The 24,290-nt window shown below is 39.3% G+C and overlaps 2 protein-coding genes across 2 annotated transcripts; one reads left to right on the forward strand and one right to left on the reverse strand.

Moving 5' to 3' along the window:
• Positions 1–284: 284 nt before the first annotated feature.
• slc24a5 (solute carrier family 24 member 5) lies at positions 285–10,740 on the reverse strand. Its single transcript, XM_033616626.2, has 9 exons — positions 10,433–10,740; positions 9,886–10,065; positions 7,999–8,082; positions 7,625–7,728; positions 7,360–7,460; positions 4,568–4,851; positions 4,267–4,473; positions 1,323–1,424; positions 285–1,024 (listed from the first exon to the last, which is right to left on the reverse strand). The coding sequence occupies exons 1-9, from the start codon at positions 10,584–10,586 to the stop codon at positions 702–704; spliced, it is 1,539 nt and encodes a 512-aa protein (XP_033472517.2). The 5' UTR covers positions 10,587–10,740; the 3' UTR covers positions 285–701.
• Positions 10,741–16,907: 6,167 nt separating this feature from the next.
• LOC117251696 (RING finger protein 148-like) lies at positions 16,908–19,818 on the forward strand. Its single transcript, XM_033618237.2, has one exon. It carries the CDS (start codon positions 17,326–17,328, stop codon positions 18,412–18,414), a length of 1,089 nt encoding a protein of 362 aa, XP_033474128.1. The 5' UTR covers positions 16,908–17,325; the 3' UTR covers positions 18,415–19,818.
• Positions 19,819–24,290: the final 4,472 nt, after the last annotated feature.

The raw sequence follows: 24,290 nt of genomic DNA on the forward strand, positions 1-24,290 counted from the left end.
TCTTGATTATATTGACATTGTTACAAATCTAAGTATAGATCAGTGTCTGAAGTCCATGTGGGCTTTGCAGTTAGTTGTAAACACAGCTAATAAAAACTTCAGTGATTCTAATTTTACTTTTTATGCAACCACAAAAAAGTGGAAAGTTTGTGTTCCTGTTTCTTACTATTTTCGACCTTCCTGGCAAGTGATACTTGCTCATAAAAGCTTATCAGGGTTACGTAGAAGGGGCCTCTTTTTTGTCTTAACTCACCCACTTACAAAGGAGGACAAGGCCAAATGAGTTAAGTCGACACCTTTATTACTTGACTCTGAATTGTCAGTTGTGGATTTAGTTGACCTCTGCAGTCACTCCTGTAATGGCACAGTTTCCGTTTATGGGCCTTGAGTAAGACAGAAGACACCTCAGAACTTGATAACGGGTCTTTGTTGTATAATGAGTCTGGTCTGGATCTGAAAGGCACACACAGGAGAATGATCTTTGGCCCACTTCCACCTTTAGTGAAATACACTGTATTAGTAATGGCGATCATCCTCGTCATGAGATGTGACCAGCACGTCTTCCATTGTGCGATATCCTTAAAAGTATGAGTGGGACCTTGCTTCCTTGTTGTGACATTTGCAGATTTACATTGTGTTTTTGGACTGTTGTTTTGAGTGTCAGTTTGAAAATATGGCTTCAGTCCTGGAGGGGTCAGACCTCAGTCACTGCACAGCCTTATAGGATTATTCCCTATAATCCCCAGCTCATACAGGATGGACAGAGTGGCGAAGAGAATGTAGCAGAAAAGAGAAACTAGTCCCAACTTCCAGTCTAGCCTCCATCCGTTTATGTGCACAGCGATGAAAAGGAAGACTATGGAAAGGAGGAGTGTGGCGGAAATGAAGACCAATCCGCTGCTGTTGACCTCTACGGGGTTGTTGGTGTCCACAAAGGCAGTCTTGATGAACCAAGGCAGGCCCAGGCACAGCATGTCGAAAACATTAGAGCCCACAATGTTGGACATGGCCATGTCAGCTTTCCCTGATAAACAAAAAGCATGTTTATTTATTGCTTATTTTTTCACATTTTGTCATTTGTAAAATGGCTGATGGGAGAGTGAGTCAGCAAAGTGAATAAGCAATCAGTAATTAACCACTTGTGTATTTCAGCAAGAGCTCAGTGCCCAAGTGTAAACATTTGGGTATTATTAAGGAAATGAGTCCCTGGTGTTGTTTGTGAGGAAGGAACATATACAGGAAGCAAATTACTCATGTCTTTAATAATTATTAATGCTGGCCTCAAACTATATCCAGGACTGTTGTGAATTTCTAATGTTTACCTTCTCTGGCCACCATCACACTGGCCACGGTGTCAGGTATACTGGTTCCAGCAGCAAGCAGAGTGAGTCCCATAACTGTGTCAGGGATGCCGAGGGTCTCACCTGTGTAGATATAACAAACCCCCAAATCAGTCTCCCTCCTCAAGCAACATCATGTGACATGTAGGCTGATCAGCTGATCCTAACTGTGGGTAAAGGGTTAATAAATAATCACTGGAGGCAGGGTTGTCGCAGGAGTTTAGAAGTACTGAGGTCATAAGACCAAATTCCTCCAGCAGAACCCCGCCCACCCTAGAAAAATTCAATAAGCCACTAACCACAATGAGTTGAACATTTAAAACAATACAGCATTTTGTTTTATTGTTTAACTGTTCAATTTAATATCAAATCCTTTTCGTAAATATGCATTTTTTCACAAAAAAAAAACCTATTTAATCTAAAAATATTACAATGAGCCAGAGGAAACTCAACAGGTGTAATATGTGTGCAACCCTTGAATGCAAACTCCTTTTCAGGGGACTATACAGCCCCAAAAAATTCCATAAATATTACATAGGACATGACCCTGTGTCCTCAGTGGCAGCTAAGACTCTGATTGGAGACTATGATGGGAAAAGTTATTCAGAAAATTTATTCAGTTCGCCCACTGGTACACTGGTACCCAAATATTAACAACTTTATAAGTTTCAGATACAAGAATAAAGAAATCTAAATGTTTAAGTCAGTGGTTCCCAACTGGTGGGTCGCAGTTCCTTTCTGAATAGACCGCAAGTGACTCATGAAAAAGTCAAGTCTGTAAAAAACACACTTAACGTTTAAGTACAGTGAATTTACTGCACAGAGCTTTCATTTTGAAGTGCATTTCCTGCTGTAAAGTGAGTGACTAACAGACAGCTACTTGACAGAGACAGCAAACTAGCTCAACAACATGGCCAAATGCAAGTATGATGCTCAATATATTAGACTCTGTTAACCTTGAACTAATGACCAGGGAGAAAACTGGACCCTGTGGCTGGACCAGTTGGGAACCATTGGTTTAAGTAGATATGACATGGGTGTAATCCCCTGCCATGCCAGTCGTCATCAGGGCTGTCAGTTAAATTAATAGTAAAATTGTGAGGACGTATATCCAATAGTAATGATGTTAAAATCAATAAATAGATGTTAACCACTAAAGTAATAATAATAATAAATCTATAAACACAAAGATATTGAAAACAACACAAATAATCCTAAATAAATAATAACTCTTATGATATTAATACTAAGACTTAAGATTAATGAATGACTGACTTTATTTCAAACCAAAATTAATTAAAAAAAAAAAAAAAAAAGACAAAGATAACAGTGTCTGAAAAGGAGCAGGTAGAAGTAAAACTCATATGTCCCTACCTGTTTCTTACATTTCCTCTTTTACCTCATATTTTATTTCACAAATTCCTAAATTTATTTACAACCAATATACAACTGTCCCCAGTCTATTTACCACCCAATTAAATAAAGAAGTAATAAACCCAGTTTATTTACAGTCCCAAGTACCATCCAGTGTTACAGAATAAATATACACTTCCCTAACACAGCCTTTGCTCATCTATATATCTGCCAAAAATATGTTTTTTGTGTAATTCTTAAAACTGATTTATGTTTGTGCTTTGTTAGTTGTACGAACAAATTAAATTCTCATCTTAAATTATAACCTCCTTCCCTATCACGAAACGTTTTATGAATGTTGCCCGGAAGTGAATTATTTCTCGCTTTAAACATGATAATTGCAGTTTTAAATTTGACCAGATCTAAAAATTTCAATGCATGTGACTTTAAAAACAGTGTGTTCCCTGTACCCTACATTGTGTGCTGTCGTGACTGCTCTCTTCTGAAGGAAGGTAAATGTTGCCCCAGACCTCCACACAATAAGTCAAACATGATAGTACAAGTACACTTGCAGAGAGTCTTTCACAACCAATTATAAGGAAATAAGTGACAGACATACGTAGCTCTTAGGGCATAATCATAATTGCTATTAGCGTTAAATGTGTTTCCTTTTCTCAGCTAGTGTGTCTGTCAACAGACATAAGAATACCAAAATAATTTATGTCAAAGACCAGTTTCGACATGTTAATAAATGATGACCAGGTTCTGTTGTATTTCTCCTCTTATCCACATACCAAGTGCCCAAGTTATTCCAAACTCTGTAGTAGCGTCACCACATCCATCACCTCAATATAGGTAGGAGAGCTCCTTCCCTTTCTATTAAACAATATAAGACAGCGAGCAAGCAGTGATGCCTTCCCTTTATCGTTCCTGACTACTCCAAATTTTGCACTTAGAAGGTTAGACCTAATGTTTCCCCACCTATTGCTGAAAGTGAACTAAAAACAGAAGTCCAAAATATTAATCACATATTCTGAATGTTTCCATCATTCTCATTGACATACTATATGTTTAAGTTGTACCTGCCCGAGTCCCGTGCCTGCTCTTTCATAAGACTAAACTCTCCTCCCACGTGAGCCTATCTGACGGGATAATAATCTCATTATACCTCAGTAGATCTATCACCATCACATGAGGAAGCTTCCCTTTCAGCCTGATCCTAGGTCAGTGTTATGTTCTTGGACCCGTGCCTGTGGGTACGTCTGTATATACACCCAGGGCTCACATGACTGTGTTTCCTAAAGGGTGAAGCAGGCTGTAATCCTGGTTATGCACATGGCCCACTGGAGCTACAATAACCCCCCTCTTAACTTTCCAGGACAATGGCATCTCAGGAATTAGCCAGCAGACCAACATGTGATTCTACTCTGCAAATCAGACATTTTTCTCACAAGTTTCAAACACTTGTGATCCACAAAGGCCCCATAACACGGCGTGTGACAGGCTGGTTTACACCTGCAGCTAAACTGAAAACACTTTGGAAATGTACAGAAGTTAAAAACAGTGGTCTTACCGACAACAGTGACCATCCACACCAGTATGTATGTGAAACCTGAGATCCAGACAGCGGACATGAAGAAGGTAATCATGAACCAGTGCTTCCAGAACCTTCTCCTGCAGTCAGGGATGGTCAGGAAAAGCAGAGTGATGATGGGCAGAGATAAAACCCAGAGGATCCGCTTTAGGTCGCTCTCCGGCACTGCAAACACACTTTTATACTCTGCAGGGACGCAAACAGACAAGGTCAAACAAGCAAGTGGAGGTGGATGCATGTTGAAATTACTGACAAACTGCACTATGAAGTGTGTGTTCACCTTCAGGAATCTCATTGAGCCCATGCAGACTGAGAGACAGGTGAGAGTATCCAGAGTCGTCCTGGAAGATCCCGCTGTCTGTTCTGGAGCGACTGTGGACTCGCAGACTGGTTTCATCGCTCCAGCCCATCAGAGGCTGTATCTCAGTCTTCTCACCAGGTCCTTTACCCAGACAGGTGCAGCAGGGGCTCAGCTTCCTCAGGACAAACTCACTGATGCGAAGGTCAAAGCACAGAACCACGATGTAGACGCCGTAGACCAGCAGCAGACAGGCAGCATCGTACCTGTAAACAAAACAAACACTGAGCATTTACATTCACTCTTGACCTTGGGGATGGATGTGAATGGTAAATGAAGTAATATAACCACATCAGAGAGTAGAACTTGCTCAGATGTCATCACATGACTGAAATACAGGAGCTTGGCCATGTGACAACATCTGAGCAAGTTCCATTTGCTGAAGAGAGCAGTGGAGTGTGGTTGATAGCTATGACAATATCTAAAGAAATGCATCCTGGTTTTAGAAGCTTTACTATAGGAAACAGTGTATAAATCAGTGACACTTCACCTTTTCTGTTTTAAGGACCCCTAAACTGATGCACATTAGGTCATGGACCCTCATTGTTAAGATTTCGCCTTAGAAAAGACACGAGAATTTCCATAGTTGTTCCATAGAAGTGGACCCTAAGATCAGAATAATCACTTCTATGACTTTTACTCACATTGGACTCACTTCTCCAGTGATTTAACTAGTTAAAATAAACTATTTTCCATTTCTCTGGGGACCCACTGGAGCTCCCTGAGGGACCCCTGGTTGGGAACCACTGGTATAAATGACCTCAAAAAGTGTTTCGTGTCTAAACAGGGGATTTTTCAAATGTTTTTGAAATGACAAAACTTTATGGATTAAGGATGCATTTTCAAGTTTTAAAATCTAAACTGTATCTCTTGTTCCTGCAGTTGTTGCTAGTGAAGTGTTACATTTACTCTGCTACAGGTACTTTAAAAAAAAAAAAAAAACTGGCCCTTTTTAGTGTAGCTGTTTTGCAGAATACCGTTTACTCTTACTCAAGTTCTTTTGCGATTAAATAATTGCACGTCTTCACCATGACATTGGGCTACACACTTCTCGCTACTTTTACCAATAAATTTAGCTGTAAATAATTTTTAACTAACAAACATGACAGCGATTGTCCAACGTGACAGATAAGATAACTTACAAGCCAATCATAATACAGCAGATGGAATGGAGGTTTGTTTGCTCAGAATAAAATGCCCTCATCTCCTTCAGAAGAGGCACATGCACATCTCTGGCCCAACATCTAGACCCTGTTTGCCTTTCAAATGACAAGCAACAGCAGTCATGTTATGCTCTACCTACTTCACCAGCCCAGAACTGTGGACACTTAGACCTTACAGACTTCCACATCGACAGCACATATTTCATCATTTGTCTGCTCCTGGATACTTTAATGACAATTAATGTGCACTTCACGTTTGTTATTACCTGCTAAGAGCCTGTTTGAACGTAATTCATTGATGCTATAAATAACTTCAAATAATGTTTCCACTACTTGATAATTGTTTTACAAGACTACTTTTACTTACTTTTATACTTACTTTTAATATACGTGTTAAGTAACAATACTAATTAACAATGTATTAATATGTAAATAAGTATTTATTTATTCATGGGTATGTGGGTGTACACATGTATTTTTTAACTTTGTAAAATTCATATGTTTAATTATTTAAATAAAAAAATAGTAGGACAAGATTTTCAGGTTTATATTTTGAAAGAGAGATATTTGGTAATTAATATTATATAGTTACATGGGTTATTTTTGTGTGGCAAAGTTAAAATGTAATAACAATTGTATATTTAGGAAAGTCTTAGGTATAGGTTTATCTATAGAAGGAAGTTGTCTGTTTCATTTCACTCGGTGACCTATGGAGAAGGGGCGGGATTGAATGTGTTTACACTTCCTTCCACTCCTTGTGGAATGTGAAAATTAAACTAACTGTAAACTGACAATTGCTTTTTATTATGCTTTTTTTTGTATTTGTGAATATTACTTTCTCTCCGTCTGTATGCTTACGCCTGCATTTTACATGTTCCAAAAAAAAAAAAAAAATCAGTACTTTACTTAATTGTTTTTGGTTACTTTTTAATACAGTACGGGTGTTTTTTTCACCACAAACAATGTAGTACATCTTTTACAGAACTCCATATCTTGATCATAACAAAGCTTTTTTTTTGCTGCAGTGTCTCTTGGATAAATCCTGCTTATGGTTTGGCACCTGGTTGCTACCTTTTTACAAAGCTCTGACCTCACCGAGTGCTGTGGGCGTACACACCCATAAACATGAAGATCACAGAAAATAAGAAGCAAATAAGAAAAAACAGACAGAGGGCAAAGTCTCTGCAGATAAATACACCGCTGCACACTTACAGTGGATCATAAGTGATGACTGAGAGGGATTACTTCTGTGTGAGTCTATATAAAGTTTATCTTTCAGTAATTCCAGGACATGTGGAAATCCTTCATAAAAACTGATGGTGCTTCAATTGCTGTTTTTTATGATGGTTGTTGTCCAATTTAAGGGACATTTTTTGCATTCTTCTGTCAGTGTAATAAATGTCAGTGACACTAGTGTACTTGTTTTGTTATCTGTTTTAATTTGTTTTTCTCATTGTCACAAGATGCAATAAGCAGTTTTTATGTGGTTTTGTGTTTTACAGCCACCATTCATGTAAGGTCTGAGGATCATGTAACCAGATGCACACTCACCAGTACACTTTGTTATCAGAGATGATGGCAATAACAGCAGATACACTAATGCCATATGCCAGGCAGTCCCTGAACAGTGGCCAACAGGTGAGGCGCCCGGCCTGATAAAGACAACAAGAATAAATGTTTTACAGCTTGTAAAACACAATGTACACTAAGATTCATCCACCTGATCTAGTAAAGGTGTCGCTCTTATGTACAGGTTGTTAGTAGTTGGGTAATCTTTGTCTGAATACTGCGAGTGTGTGATTGTGTCACAGTGTACCATTGAGGCCAAGAGTCCACACGCAGCGCAGATTCCTAGCAGGTTGTAGACTGCTGATCCCACGATGGTGCTGACCCCGATGTCTCCCTTTGTCACAAACACACCTAACACACACAAAGAGCACATATTAGCTGTAATGACAGGGACAATGTGGGATCACTGATGAAAAACAGGAGAAAATGTCTGGAGAGCAAGTAAACTACAGCGAGGAAACATGTCCTAATCAAAGGCCACAGTCCCTCTCTGGTCCCATATGGTGGTGGAGTCACAGCTCATCAGGTTGGGAAGGGGCACGGTGACAGTGATGATGATAATGCTGGTGTCACAATCAACTGTGTGGGGTTGTAATTATTGTTATACCGATGCATGATTACCCAGAAAAGCTGTGACCAGTTCAGGTGCAGAGCTCCCAGCTGCCATGAATGTGGCTCCTGCTACATCCTGAGACAGACCCAGACCTGAGAGAGACACATGAAACACCAGGAATACACAAACATTGAGGATGAAATAATAGAAACACCTGAATATATGCAATTCAATTCAACAAGAGCACAAACTACAACCTCAAAAATGACCAGGCAATGACAACTGAAGCTTCACATGTAATATTTTTTTTGTAGGACAGTATCAACAGTATGGTATTGCATTATATCATACATGTTGGTTTTTTTTCAATGTTATCTGACACTGTTGTTAAGCACTTTGGGTACCTTTGGGTTTTGTAAAGGGCTATAGAAATAAATGTTGATTGATTGATTGATGTTAACTCGTTTAAAAATAGAGTGGATAAATTCTGGTCAACAAAGGATATTTTGTATAATTATGAAGCTGATTTGTGACTATTTGTGTAATTATTGGTATGTCAAACATGTACATTGTGATACTGATTTGTTGTATGTTTTTTTTTGTTGTAGTGGGTGTGTCTGGTGTGGAGGATTTATATCCCGTACCAGAAAATCTTCATTATTCAATCAATCGATTAGTCCATTGACAGAAAATAAAAAAAAATTGATGATAGATTCATCATTTTATCATTCAGTCAAGAATAAATGCTAAATATTTGCTTATAGCAACTTTTAAAATGTGAGGATTTGATGCTTTTCTGAGTTTTATATCATTTTAAACTGAATATATTTGGGTTTTGGACTGTTGGTCAGACAAAACAAGACATTTGAAGACATAACCTTGGGATCTCAGAAATACTGTTGGGCTATTTTGTGAAACTTGTTAGAGGCCAAACAATTAACTAATTTGTTGGAAAATAATAGACAGATTAATCAATGATAAAAGTAATCATTAGTTAAGTTTAATGTTAGTATAATGTATGGAGGTTCAGACATCCTCATCTGAGTGAAGACACCACAGCCACACCCTGATAAAAGTTATTTCCATTCATTAAAATCCAGCTACACATTAAACAATAACGTTTCTCAGAAGCTTTTAGTGAAGTGTCTGGAATCTGATCTGCTCATAGCCTTGGAGCAACAAGCTCTTTATCTTTTGCCAATAGGTATGAAAGAAATGCTGTTTTGTTTGAATGGTGATTGCATAAAAAGTTAATCATGTGAGCGTGGAAATGGACTCAGTGCCCTCATAGACACTGAGAGAAATGGCAAACACATTACATCTGGGGAGACTTAGCCTATATTTTATAATGACGAGAGAAGAGGTGTGTTTGATAAAATCTGGGACTGTGTTTTGAATTTTTTTCAGGGTAGGGATTACTGTGTTGTGTCCAATGTAAATCACACTGTATATAGATATGGATGGATTACTGAACAGGACTGCAGGGCACAGGCCTAGGGGCCCAACGTGTCAGGCCCCTCTCCAGCCTTCATCTGCAAAATGTCACTTGAAGAGACATGTATGGACCTGGAAGAGGCTCAGAGTGATCAGAAAAAGACACAAAATGATGACAAAGAGATGCAAAATAGCTGCAAAGAGACACAGAAAGACTTACAAGAACTACATAAAGGGTCAAAACAACTACAAAGGGCACAAAATGGTGACAAACAGATGTAAACAACTACAGAGAAACTCAAAATGACTGCAAAGAGACACAAAGCCCATTCTTGGGTGTTCTTAGGACCTATCTGTAGCTTACAGCCTAATCCTTTGAGTTTGCTTACAGTAGTAATCTTATAAATCCTCATTGTTCCCATAATTACAGTATATTAGGCTACAGTATGACAGCTCATGTGAAGATGCAATGCCTCCCTAACAACACACTGCACTCATACAAGACTTTTCACGTCACTCACGTTCACTGATTACTTCTAATGATGGCAGAAAGTAATCATCGCAGACTATCGCGACAGCCAGAAGCATGTAGAAAATGAGCATGAAATAAATGACGAGGCCTCCATCCTTCCTCTCCTGCACCGTGAAGAAGCCGTCAGGAAACTCGGAGGACTGTGGTGAGATGCACTCTGTCTCATTCTCTGCAACAGCAGGACACACACACACACACACACACACACACACCCAGAGACAAAATCTGTCACCTCCAACAGCCAACCTGTTGCTGCAGCAGCCTACTGCATCATGACTGTGTGAACTCTTAATGGCAGTTACACGGTGTTTCATGCCAATCAGACATGAGGATTAGTAGCGCAAACACCGTCACAGCTACTGAACCACAATTGATTAGCCTACTCATACTTTGTAAAACACCAGAAAGAGCCGTGATATTTAAAATGACACACTTAGCAGATTAGAATAATAAAACAAACACATCCAGGAATCTTATGAGTGATTTAAATTAAGCACAATCACACACAAACCTACAAAGATATTAAAGTTTCTTACCCAGAGCCCGACGCACCCTGGCAGAGTGGGTTTCCTGAGCTGTTTTTGCTGTAAATGACACAAGATGGACGGTGCAATACAAAAATATTACAAACCCTAGAAAGTATGGTATAAAATCTTTTCTCTTTTTCTGCAGAGCTGCAACCTTACTCATGGTCACTTGAGTCAAAAATAAAAAAGTTAAATTAGCAATTATTCCAAGGAGTCATATGTTTCTTTACTCTAACGAGCTTGTAAAAGATTGAAAGTGGAGTAAAGCTGCCTGTAAGCGCTGCATCTAACACTACACTACGACTACAAGCTGCTGTGCTGAGAGAGAGATTATTGGGGGAGAAAGCATCTTTTAAGGTCTGGCGCTACCAAGAGTGGGGGATCACGAGTTGCGAGTCATTCCAGTCGACTTGAACATGCTGCAGCCTGAGGCGCATCAGGGGTGTAAGTCATTACAAACCAACCTTAACACACACACACACACACCTTAAAATGTGTATTATTATTATTATTATTATTATTAATAATAATATTAATAATTAATGTATTTATTTTGTGTGTGTGGTATGCTATGGACCGTTCTCTGTGTCCTTAATAAAGCAATTATTATTTTTTGATCATTATTATTATTAATAATAATATTCATAATTAATGTATTTATTTTGTGTGTGTGCGTTCTCTGTGTCCTTAAAGCCATTATTATTATTTTTTTTAAATTATTATTATTATTATTATTGTTATGACTATTCATTTATTTATTTTGTGTGTGTGGTATGCTATGGACCTTTCTCTGTGTCCTTAATAAAGTCATTATTCTTATTCTAATTCTTCTTCTCTTTCTTTTTCTTTTTTTTGTTATTATCATTATTATTGAGGAAGTATAAATTTACACCCTGTACATATTTATAAATAAGGTAAGGCCTGAAGCACTGCAGGTTAGAAATAACTTATTGCTTTGATGCCTGATTGTATCAGGAAGAATATATATATGTATGTATGTATGTATGTATGTATGTATGTATATGCTACAGAGAGAGAGAGAGAGAGAGAGAGAAACTATAAATAACTAGATATATAGAGACAAATTAATAATAAATAATATTTAATTTATAATAATAATAATAACATTATAATAATCTATTTTCATGTGCTTGAAGTAAGTGGCTACAGCTGTGTCAGGAAGAATATATATATATATATATATATATATATATATATATATATATATATATATATATATATATATATATATATATATATTATTTTCATTAAAAACTTGACCTTTTATTTTTATTTTTGAGTAATTAAGATAAAAATATTGTAAAAAGACTGCATGTTGTAACTGGTTGTAATGTAACGGTACTATTTAATGCAGTCTAAGGCGTAAAGATACCTAAGTGACGTCAACACAGGAAGTGATGAGCGCGGGACCGGACCCTTGTTGTAGTGTGTATGCTCCAGGTTTAGTACATACACAGTGTAGTAGTCCAGTGTTACGAGTTGTGTAACTAAAGTTGACAGAATACAGTCCGTCGCCTCGTCATCATATTTCTACATAACACCACACTAGTCAGGCCTGGCCGTTTATATGAAGTTTGCTACTATTAAGCAGTGATTTTTAAGCACCTCCCGGCCACCATGTCACGTGACTCCAATCAAACACACCTGCGACGTCGCAATCAAGAGGAGCTGAGGAATGCCAGAGGTAGCTTCCCCCCCCCCCCCCCCCCCCCCCCCCCCCCCGAAACTTACAAAAATCTATGAATTTAAACCCAAACCATGACTATGACATTTTTTGCTCTTAGTTTAGTCAGTAATTATTTACTGAGGAACTTTTACACTCACTAAGGTGTGGGAGGCCCATCTGTTGTTGTGGAGCTAACCTTAGAGAGACTAAACGACCGTTATGTTAGCAACAAGCTAATGATAATCATGGAGCAGCTCGAGGAGGACGTCGCAGTGCCCAAAGCTCTCAGAATGATCTTTTGACAGGTGAGTTAGCCACAACAACACACAACGCTTTGCTAGGAGTGTTTGTGGCTGTAGCCACCACTGAGTTTATATTATACATAGCCGTAGCCTACACGTCCATGTTGTCAGTAGTAACGTTAAACGCCCACCCGACACATGCGGGTAGAATTCAGCAGTGGCCCATAACACAGTCACTTTTACGTTACCAGCCATTTTGTGTGTGTCTGCACGAAGTCGCTAGTATGTAATGTTAGATTAATGATTGTAATGCGGAACCAAAGGTTACAAGCCGAGTACCGCCCAGACACTGATGTCTGTCTGTCTTTAGCACGAATTAGTAACACCATGGCAACGCAAATGAAACACTGGAGCTGGAAGACCCACCTGCGGGTTCTCTGTCAGCTACAACAGCAATTGTAAGAGAGGACGAGGACAGTATGTCAACGCTGCTCCATCATTGTAGGGTATGTCAATGTAAACACATGCAACATGCTAACACACATTTAATGGCATCACACAGATGACACACAGGACGAAGAATAACAATCCAGAATCAACCAGCCTTTAGACACAAAAGCACAACAGGATAAAAAGATAACTGAAGCAGGTGGTATTAATATTGGCATATAGCCAAGATTAATGCCAATTGCTTTTTTTGTTATCATATATATTTTCTATTTTCAGTTTCATATCATAACAGATGCTTTTCAGTGTTCGCCTGTTGTGACCTGTTGACTTTTGGGAAAGTGTTTGTTCAGTGTGTTTGAATGTTTTATTTTGTATTTATTGTTTTATTTTTGTAATCACAATAGTTGCTAGTGGGTAAAATGTTACCTCAGTACCCAGCACTTGCATATAGCCTATATATACGTCCTGTATGATATCAGAGCCCAACCAATACTGGAATTTTTGAGGCCAATGCCAGTACAGGTATTGGGGATTAAAAAAATCTAATATTGATATATTGGCTGATATATATATCTGTATACATGCAACTGTGCAAACACTTGCGATGAAAGTATGTATTGAAGGTATTATAATTTACAGTCTAACAATGAATTTTATTGTTTAATGACGTCAGTGCATTGCAACACTAAACATTGTTGAGAATTTGATAATTATAAATTACTCCAAAGATCTGTTTCTCCATTATATTCTGTTACAAAACTAAATGTTTCGTATTGGTGCATATCAGACAACATATAAGCAGATCCCGATATATCTGTGATAGGCTGTTATTGCTGCTGAGGCTCTACATGTCTTTCAGAGAAGTTTATTTCTTCAAATTTAAAAAAAAGTAGGTTGTATTTAACCATTTAGGTTGCATGTTTTCATACAAAAGGAGCTTTAAACTGAACCTTATCAGAGCTGAATATTTGATGACCGTTCTAAAGTCTACGCGTCTTGATTTGGGTGTTTCCTGAAGTCATTTTTATTTAAAAGGATAAATATTGTTCTTTAAGTAAATTATGGCACACCATAGTCATCTTTAATCAAATACAGCTTAATTTCCCAACAACAAAATAGGGGCTAGTGCAAATGCTGAGTGGAGAACCACAAGCCATAGTGGCTGGTGAGTAAAAAAGTTGGTCTTGGTAATGTTTTATTCTGCTTTCGCACCTGCTGCAGTGTCCACTAGTCATTTATCATCAGTCATTTTTATTTAACTGCCTGAGTTTTGTTCTTTTCTGGTTAATTCTGGTAAGTCTACACTTGGGAAAGCTGTTGTGCAGGATGCACATATATTGTTTGTTTGGACATAAGGGCTCTGTTGTGTAATATGGCATCTTAATGCAGTAGCCCAAATATGTTCTTTAATAGGTCTATCATATCATAACGTTATCATCATATACAATATCTTCTTTATCCTCCCTTCACCCCCCTTTCCCTTTCTATAAATACAAAACAGAAACTCAGAGCAGCCTACATTTGAACTGATATACTTTTAACTTGAGTACATTTCTTTAACCGTTTCTTTTCAATAACTGTAATTTTACCTGAGGATAATATTCTCTTTTCAGCCTTGCTTAGTTTGTATTGATATGACATCATCTACAATAACTTAAGACTTAAGACTGTAACTTTACAGTTACAATGTATGGATACTATAGGCTATAATCTACTCAGCCTATATTACAACTCTTATTAGAAACCTAACAAGTAGACTTATGTAACACATAGGTCTGTGTGTGTGTGTGTGTGTGTGTGTGTGTGTGTGTGTGTTCGCAGAGTGAAGGGGTCTTGGGCTTGTTTGGACATGCCCCAAGTTGCCCCCAGATCCAGGGACCAGGGAACACTCAGGAGACATCAATAGATGGACAGCTTGTCTTCACCACAGACAGACCTTTCAGAACACGAGGTAAGCTGCTTTGCTTCATTTTTGTTAATGACCCTGCACTAAATTGTGAAGATTGCACGTGCTGTATGAAGTAACAAGTGAAATGAATGCAAAGGATTATTTCTTGAAGTTTACCAAATAATGAATTGATAAAAAGTGTACTTGGCATTTTGATTGCATTAGTAGGCTCAGCACATCAGCTGAATTAGACTGCACACGCTCTCTCTTGCTGTGATGGATGACATTAAATTAAAAGGTGCTGTTTGTTGTCAAATAGTAGACAAGAGTGAGTAAATGGCGCCCCTGTGTGGTATAATGAGATTGGTTCTGTGGCTTGTGTAAGTCACCTTGTAGTTTTACTACTTTCTGACATTAAGGGAGTAGCTGCTGCTCTGTGTCATCGTGCAGGATGTTATGGAGATCCAAAGTGTTGAGTATGTAAATAAATAGATAAAACATTACGAAACACATCCTATAAATTCAAACATGAATATGGAGTGACATTGTTAAATAATCCTGTACATCATCCTTCTTCTCTCTTTTACTTCATAATGCTGCTTTTTATTACTAAGTGAAGGACATAACTTTTGAGCTGCTTTTAAAATTTTTATTTTTGTCTCTTATTTGTCTTATTTTTTCATTTAGTAGTAAACTTTTCGGATCTGCAGAGGATGTGACTTTATTTATCTTTAATGGCATTTTAATTTTCAATTTTTTTCTTCATGGTATTTTAATATGTTGACATTATCACCAGGCTGGCTAACAATATAGTATAAAACTGAAATGACATAATATTTTTTTGGATAAAATCATCTGCATCCATGACATTCACTTATATCAGATAAAGCTGCACAATTAATGGAGGTATTATCAAAACCGCAGTATGGCCAGTTGAAATAGCCAAAGTCAGGAGCGTTTTGATAAAGATAAAATGTGTCATTGCATATTATAAATGAAGTGTTGTGGCTCTACAGAGATGCCTCGGCCTACGAATCATATTCAGATGTAAGGGAGGATGCTTTTTTCGTTCAGACCCCAGCACAAAAATCACATTATCATCATTTTAATACATATTTTTTAGTGAAATGATATGCGAAAATTACCATTTCCAGTAAAATTGCGACCCATATCATTATCAATCATCGCATATCAATGGCAATACCTGCCAAAATAATCACAGTCTTTTTATTTATTTATTTTTTTGCATATGGTGCAGCGGCGATTTCATTTATTACTGGTAATTACTTTATTACTGTTGCCAGTGTTCAGGCCTGCACTTCTGAGTGATTGCAGCAGTTTGTTTTGTCTTTGACCACACCCTTATGTAACCAGTAGATGTCAGTATTGGACCAGAAAGTTTTAGAGGATGTCTTTGAAAAGATATCTTGAAACTGTGATTCCTTGAATTCACACCATTATAGTAAAACACTTTTTTAAATGCAGAAAGACAAAACATTTCCCTGCTGTAGTTAATATGGTATTAATGGGGTTCACACTGGGCTTTACTTCCTGCTGTGTCTAGGTAATTATTTGAGTTTCAGGAATTCAAGGGTCAAAGCAGCACCATTGTTCCTGTTATCAAGAGCTGTGAGCTGCAGCCACACTAAGAATAAATACCAGGCGCCTTTTTATTTACAGATTTTTGTCCCATAGAGATAAATTATTTAATGGCACATTCTAGAGAGGCTTCTGTACTGCAGTGTGTGTTGGAGAAGTAAGGTAAAACAGTAGCTTGGCAAGAAACATCTCCATCTCATTTGTCATTGGAGGCCTCTCTCAGTGTGTGTGTGTGTGCTTTCACTTGTGTGAAAGAGGATACAATGGAAACTCAACAATGCCCTGTTCCATCTCAGTTGTCACTGCTACGTGGAGCTGTGTGGAATAAAGCTCTTTAAGTGCCTCCAGGTATCCAAACAGTGAAAGCCTCTATAATATGATGTTACCACATTTAAAGCAACTTAAAGGTTGCATTTATAATGTGTATGTTTGTTTAAATGTGTACCAGAAGCAGAGTGCTTGTCTTTCAGAGTAAACAACCACAAGGCAGAGGAGTAATACTCATCAGTTTGCTTTTCACAACAGTGATCTCAGGCACAGAAATAGGGGAAGGAAACAAGCCTAGCTAGAAAAACTGGTCGAGTTGCTTTGCTCATCATTACACAAGGGAAATTCAGCAGCTTTTATTAGTTTCACAGGATTGCTCTGTGTTATTGACCTACGTCCGTGGAATTATCCTTATCATTTGCTTATCGCATCTTGCCCTCTCACATGTTGTTCCTTGGCTCTCGAAACTGCACAGGTCTGTGTGTTTGGTGTACTTCAGCTTGTTGAATACCAGCACCCTGCCCTCTGTGAGGAGTGCTCAGTGTTCAAGGTTCAGGAAGATAACGAGAGGTGAGTGGCTGACGCATAGCTCGTGTTGTGTTACCAAAGGCTCGTATCAGATTACGGCAGACAGCAGCTTGGGTGAAACCGTAGCTGTGTTCAGACCACTGTTGCTCGAACAAACCAGGAACTAGGACGAACAAAGGAGTTTTAAAGACGCTAAAGAAGCTAACAGAGGGCTTCCTGTTGTTTTAAGAAGAGCGTTACCATGGGTAAGAAGACACAACACTGTCTGCTGCTTCTGCTGTGTTTGTCGGGGCTTGTTCACTATTCAGCTGCCTTGGTTTTTTGGACTGCCGTGGTGGAAATAAGCTATGTTAACAGCCACAATAAGAGTGAGGACAAATACTGTGAGTGTGGGGTGTATGGCCGTAACTCTCCCCTGGAGAAAGCCTCAGGCATTGTAACGCTTCCCAAGGGAGACCCCAAAGGCTGTGGCCCAGGTCCTATCTACAGCCGCAATTCCAGCTCACCGCCTTGGATAGCGCTGGTTAAAAGGGGCAACTGCACCTTCAGTGAGAAGATCAATGCTGCCAAACGTCAAGGAGCAGCTGGTGTGGTGGTGTATAATGTGGATGGCAGTGGCAACAGCACCACTCACATGGCACACTCGGATGCAGCTGGCATTGTGGCTATCATGATTGGCAACTCTCAGGGCATGGAGGTTGTCAAGTTGGTGATGAATGGGACAGAAGTGCAGATGCTTATTGATGTAGGCAGCCCTCATGGACCCTGGATAGACACATACTGGCTTTACTTCCTGTCCATCGCCTTCTTCATTGTGACAGCAGCCTCCATCGCCTACTTTGTGTTTATCTCCGCAAACCGGATTTACAGCCTGAGCATGCACAGGCGCACCGAGAGGAAGCTGAAATCTGAGGCTAAAAAGGCGATCGGGCGTCTGCAGGTGCGCACACTCAAGACAGGGGATGAGGAAACCACCTCTGACTCCCATATGTGTGCCGTGTGTATCGAAAACTACAGGGCGGGGGAGGTGGTGACGGTGCTTACATGTGATCACATCTTCCACAAAGCCTGCATCGAGCCCTGGCTGCTGGAGAGGAGGACCTGCCCCATGTGTAAGTGCGACATCCTGAAGGCCCTGGGGGTCGAGGAGGAAGTAAAAGAAAGCCATCCTGCTGAGTCGCCACCAGATGTCACTGTGATCACAGTGACAGGAGGAGAACCCATGTATGAAGTGCCGCTGACTGACCCAGTGAGCCCTGACCCAGAGAGACAACAACATCGCTATGACAACAGGGCCTTCGAGGGAGACTCGGAGGCTGGGAGACGATGAACAACAGCAACGGAAACAAAACAGCAACAAACCAGGACACAGTCAAATTCCCTGTTTGAGGTAGATATTTTTCTGGGATACACTGAACCAGCACAAAGGAATCAAACTATAATGTTGTCACAGGAGAAACAATCTTGTAATGCAAAAAATATTTTTAAAAGAAAATCCAAGGATTAAAAATGTTAATGGACTTATGTAATTAGCTTGGATGACACTGCATTTTCTTTGTGTCTGTCTGAGTGTGTAAATAGTTGGTGTGTTCATAAAGTGACCATTAGATTGGTTAGAATAGATTCTGAAAGCCGATTAGTTATGGAGTGATGCTGGTGTCAAATTTCTGCTTTGCATACTGGACACACCAGCTCGACACTGGTCAGGGAGGAAGTGCTGAAGAGCATTTAAATATCTGTTTGAAACTGGGGCCAAATTTCCTCCAACAAAAAGCTTGTTGGCTCACATTGCTCACACTCCCTCACAATTGGCCATTATCTTTTAAATTCAGAGCAGAATTCATTCCCTTAAATCAGTTCATTTGAATAATTGGACTTTTTTTCTGCTCTTGTTAAAGTGGGAGTGTGCCTTTCCATTTTCATTGTTAGGCTGTCAGGCTGGATTCACAAACACACCCTTATGAACACACCCTTCACGGGAAATGCAGCATGACGCACATTGTACTGTGATGAGTGAATAACATCACCTGAGGGGCTTTGACTCGTCAGAAACATGGACTGTAGAAACATGTTTGCCACTCATGAAATAAGAATTTTAAGTTCTCAATAATTTGTTGGCCTGTAGCTATGTATGAGAATGTGGCAATGCAATAAATGTCATAAGAAGTGTCGATGATAAGCCTTCAGAAAATGTTATCTTGACTGGTGAATAAGTGAAAAATTATCTTTATGTGTAATGGATTTTGAAATTATGTATTTTGAGATTTATTTATCAATCGTGTCAAGTTCTGTCTGTTAACCGTAGTACATGTATAGTCCTTTTACTTCTCTAAACAGCTGATTTTCATGTACAAGCACAAACTGTTGCTCTCGAGCAAGTCTTCCAGGTTTTTCCTTTGAATTATTTGGACTGGTGTTTATTCACTTTCTGTGGTCTACCTCTGAACTCTCGCATGGGTAAATTATGGAACATGTTTAAGATTCTTGCAATTCAAAGATTAAGCGTGTCCCTCGGAAAATGATAAAGCTAAAGAGTGTCTTTGTTTGCTGGTGGGGATATGCTGATTATGGTACTTAATATATTTTTCTACACTGAATCATTTTCACTACTGTTTTACAGATTCCAGGAGTCTTAAATTGTTCTGTAAAAATGAATATAACTTGCTGTATTAAATCACATTGATGCTTATTAGAATGCAATAAATCCCTCAAAATGAGGCCAACTTTAAGCGCATATGTGCTTGTAAGAATGGTGTTTCTGTACGTGTGTGCAGGGGGAATACATGAGTGTGAGTCTGCAGGTGTGTTGCGCTATATTCGGCAGGTCTGTGTGTGGTTAAGTAGTGTCTCACTTTCAGAGTTATGGTCGTGTTCCCAATAACTGTGGGAGAGGAGCGAAACTGTAATTACCTCTGCACAGGTGGGAGCCGATCCACACACACCTCGAGCTTGAGCTGGATAATCATCATATCACATAAGCAGAAGGGCCTGACAGAGCAAGCAGAGATATGCTGCTGTATGCCAGTGGAATGGAAAAATTATTTTTTATTATCCTTCCATTATGTTTGAGAAGTACACCCGCAGTACAGTCTGTAATGAAATTGCGAGGCTTCTTCTGAAGTTTTGGGAGCATATTTTCTGGACTTTAGGCTTGTGTGCTTATAAACAGCTGATTGTGACCTGTTAAAGTAAAGAAATGCCCATGTGTGACCTTTCAGCACAGATTAGGTCTTAAGTGTGTGAACATCAAGTTGAGCAGTTTAACCAAAGAGTGATTTATCTTCTTGGATTGTTTATTTAAAAGATTTTTAGAGGTCTAAAGAGGTCAAAGTGTCCAACATCTCACAAAGAAAAGCAGAATCAGAAAAAGACACAACTAATGTATCTGGTGAATTCTAAACATACTTGTTGGGACCCTTTAAGAGGTCCCAATCCCCGGGATGCGAACTGCTGCTCTTGAGCACCCTGTCACAAGTACTATCATTTATTTACTCAGATTTGTAATATTAACTCTGTGCCTCACTACATGCCTTCAGTTTATCTTGGTCTAATTCCACTATGGTCAGAGGCTACAAGCACCAAGCTTTTTGGCCTGCTTTGTAATCCATCACTGCTCTGATGACCCTTCAATGTTTGTTTTTTCAGCAATAATCTTCATTTTATCATCCTGCTATTTTAGAACAATATCTGAAAGTTTTAAATCTCAAAAAGGTGCCAGAGGACAGAGAGATTTATCGCATCACCGTGAGCTTTTAAAAGCTTGTGTAGGGGAGGGCGAGGTTGGTACACTTTCACTCACTGCTGTATTTCTCTGGCGTAACTTATGTTATAATATTCGGACCAGCGGCATATGAATGGTTTAAGTCTCAGCTATAAATAGATATGTTTTATACCATGGTCTGGATTATAACTTGATTTGATTGGCTGCAGAGTGTCCATTACAACCTGATAATGGACACCTATTAAGTATTTCCACTGAAACTGTCTGTTCACTGTTCTAAATTAATGGGCTGGCTACATAATAGTGTCGGCCTGTATCTGATATGAGGAAACCTATCAACAGGGACATAGTCAAAGTCCCCGTTTACAATTTATTTACAACACTGTTTGTCATCCTTCGGAGCTTCAGCCTCTGAACAACACATGATGATGACTTTAAGACACAAGCTGCAAGAACTACTCTGACTAAACTTACCGATACTTGTAAACATATAAGCAGTCATCTCACATTGGGTTAGCTCTTCAGCTCGCTGCTCAAGGCTGCAGCTGACAGTAACGTAACACATACGCCTGTAGTTTGTTTGAAGTCTTGATATTGATTTGGAGACAATGACATGGCTGGATAGCTAGCTTGTCTTGTTAAACATATAGTCAGTTATATTTACTGTTTGTCAACCATACACAGTGTTATTGACTTTGAATCATGCTAGCATAACGTTAGCTTTTTGGGTCATAGCAGCGCCAAAGGGTTCTAGGAGCTGAACAAACTCTGCTTCACGTTGGACGATTCATGCCTACCCGTTGGCCATTAATACCTGATGATAATGGACATCTCGTCAGGCATTGTCCTTTACTTAATGTACACAAATGTTTTCTAAAATTAGGTGACTTGTGATCAAAGTTATGGTGTGCATTTCTGCCAGCCAGCCTCATAATGGGGTTGATAAATAATGATAATTAACTAACAATACAACATTGTTTTCAGTCCTTTAAAGAAGTTTTCATTTACCAAAATAAAGCTGCATTGACAACCGTTACTGTTACAAAACAACCCAAGAAACAGTGTGTCAACTAACCGCATTCACGTTTGACCAACCTTTGTGATGAAATTATGTCAGCCAGCCTCCGTGACTCATCAGACTTTCATATCTTACATCAAAATGTAGCCAGTTCTTAAGGTCTATTAACTAGAAATAACACATTTCCAATATCTCTAAAAAAACAGTTTTATAATATATTTAGTCCACAGACCATCTTTCTTTTTGATACTATAAAACTGAAATGTTACCTTCACAAATAGTTAGTGACTTTCAAATGTTTTAACATGGTAGATGACAGCAGGTAAAGTAAGCGAGCATTTAATGTCACATTTTAGTTTCTGTGACCTTCACATGTCCAGAAAATAGCTGTGTCCCTACCGGCCCCTGTGTGAGTGGGGTTGGAGTTTGTGAGGGGACATGGGGTGAAAGGCGTAGATGCTGAAGCTGGTATAGACAAACAGGCTCGAAGTTTATAGCGAAAGCACTACAGTCCAAAGCCTGGAGGGTGAGCTGAGTCTTTCCTCTCATGGTGTTCCCTCTCCCCTCCGAGGGCACTGCGTGCACTGGATTTCAGGCCAATGCTGTGAGCTCAGCATTCATAGGTCAGATGGTTATAGTGGTATCACAGAGAGACAGAGAATCAATACTGAACTAACTGGCCAGGCTGGGAACAACTGGCAAGCCCTGGGTTAGAGGCACGCTCTGCTCAGCGGTGGCGCTCCTCTGATTTATTGCAGTTGTTAAAGCGAAAATTGAGTCAGAAGGTTTTCATTTAATGGCATACTAGTCTGTGGCCGTACTCTAATACCACACTTGACCTTCAGTTCCAGATAGGAATCAAACAGTGGAATTAGCTACGGTAGTGGCTTGAGAGCTTATCTGCTCCTGTACCATCTAATCGCAGAACATATCTCATGTTTTCTATGGCGATGAATACATCTGGAGGCTTTGGACAGAATAGGAAATATAAGTAGGGCTATGTTTGTGTTTAAATAACTGTGAAGACGTTGCTTTATGTTCAGGCTTTAGGCCTGTGCTCCTGGCTGTGTCTCAGGTGGTCCCTGTGAATGTTTATGATAGCCCTGCAACACCACCTGGTGGAGAAAATCCCCACTAGCAATGGATTTGAATTCAGTGCAAGCAACAGAAGTAAAACTAGTCACAAGCCGGTCCCATCCTTTCAGTTTTGATCTTCAGGTATCGGGGGCAATTTCTTGCTTGAGTGGAAAGTACAGGGTAATAATCCAACTATAATGAAATAGAGTACTTCACCGGCTGTATACTTTAATGTCCCACATGAAGGGTTCTATCTATATATCTGTCTATCTGTCTGTCTGTGTGTCTCTCTCTGCTGTGCAGCTTCAGCAGAGTGAGTCTTTCTAATTGAATTACAGTAGTTGGTCCTGTTTCAGGCTCTGTTGTTCCAGACTGTCTGAGTAATTATCTTAATGAAGGAGGGAAATTAGATTACAAAAGTGCAGTAAGAAACAAATTAATCCATTTAGTCAGTAAGTACAACATAAAACATGTCTTTGCTCTCTTGCTGCTTACACAGACTATTAGATCAAATGCTCTGGTAGATATATATATAATCCTCCACTCTCCCCATATCCTTAAAGTTTCATCATCTCTGCAATCAAGTGCAAATATTGGGTTTACTAGTCACAACTTCTTTTCCTTCCAGCAGGGTTTGGCCAGTTAGTATATGTTCACTCTGGCGTTTCTGTGAAAACAAAGAAGTTGATATTTTACTGATGTTTCATATCTGTCTCGGGAGTATCAAAGCATTATCTAGTCAGGAAATCCACACGTCCTGCATAATGTTACCACCACAGAAGCAGTGTTTTGGGTTTGTCCAGGTGAGAGTCTTCTGCTTGATGTTGTCAACCCTTTTCCTTCCTCTTGTTGTCCCTCGGGCAGATCAGATAGTGCTGAGAGCTCTGGACAAAACAACTCTCATCCTGTGTCATTGTCGTTACTGCCCTGGCCTGTCCTGTCCTTTGACATGTTAGCCAGCTCATCGTCCCAGTGCTCTCTTTTTCCTGCTGACAGGCACCACAAGGGCAGGGGGGCCGGCTCATGAGGTTAAAGAAAAAAGAGGATGTCTGAAGAATAAACACATCTTTCCCTCTGACTCAAGGGCAGGGGAAGGAAGTGATGTCACATGGTTTTCTGTGTCCCACACAATAGTTCAAGAGACCTTACTATAGATGACAAAAATAGGCCTTTCATCTATTTCTTGTATCATTAGTTTCAGTTCTCACTTTTCATATATATTTAGTATGTATTAAGTGCTGAATCTGGTTTGGCCTGGCTGCAGTGATTCAAAGTCTGCCATCTACTGGAGAAATATTAATACAGCATTATGTTGACAACCTGAGAAATCAAGGAAACCTCTTCCTTCGTGAGATCCTGGAGCGGTTTGATGGCTTGATTTCTTGGCATT

Source organism: Epinephelus lanceolatus, chromosome 2 (genome assembly GCF_041903045.1).
Source record: "Epinephelus lanceolatus isolate andai-2023 chromosome 2, ASM4190304v1, whole genome shotgun sequence".
Taxonomy (NCBI): Eukaryota; Metazoa; Chordata; class Actinopteri; order Perciformes; family Serranidae; genus Epinephelus; species Epinephelus lanceolatus.

Excerpts from the sequence above, each read along its gene's own strand:
- slc24a5 (XM_033616626.2), bottom strand. The coding sequence starts at position 10,586 with ATGAGTAAGGTTGCAGCTCTGCAGAAAAAGAGAAAAGATTTTATACCA. Across the intron at positions 10,066-10,432 it reads CAGGGTGCGTCGGGCTCTGG|AGAATGAGACAGAGTGCATC; the intron begins GTAAGAAACTTT and ends CTGCTGTTGCAG. Across the intron at positions 1,425-4,266 it reads GTGGATGGTCACTGTTGTCG|GTGAGACCCTCGGCATCCCT; the intron begins GTAAGACCACTG and ends ATATCTACACAG.
- LOC117251696 (XM_033618237.2), top strand. The coding sequence starts at position 17,326 with ATGGGTAAGAAGACACAACACTGTCTGCTGCTTCTGCTGTGTTTGTCG.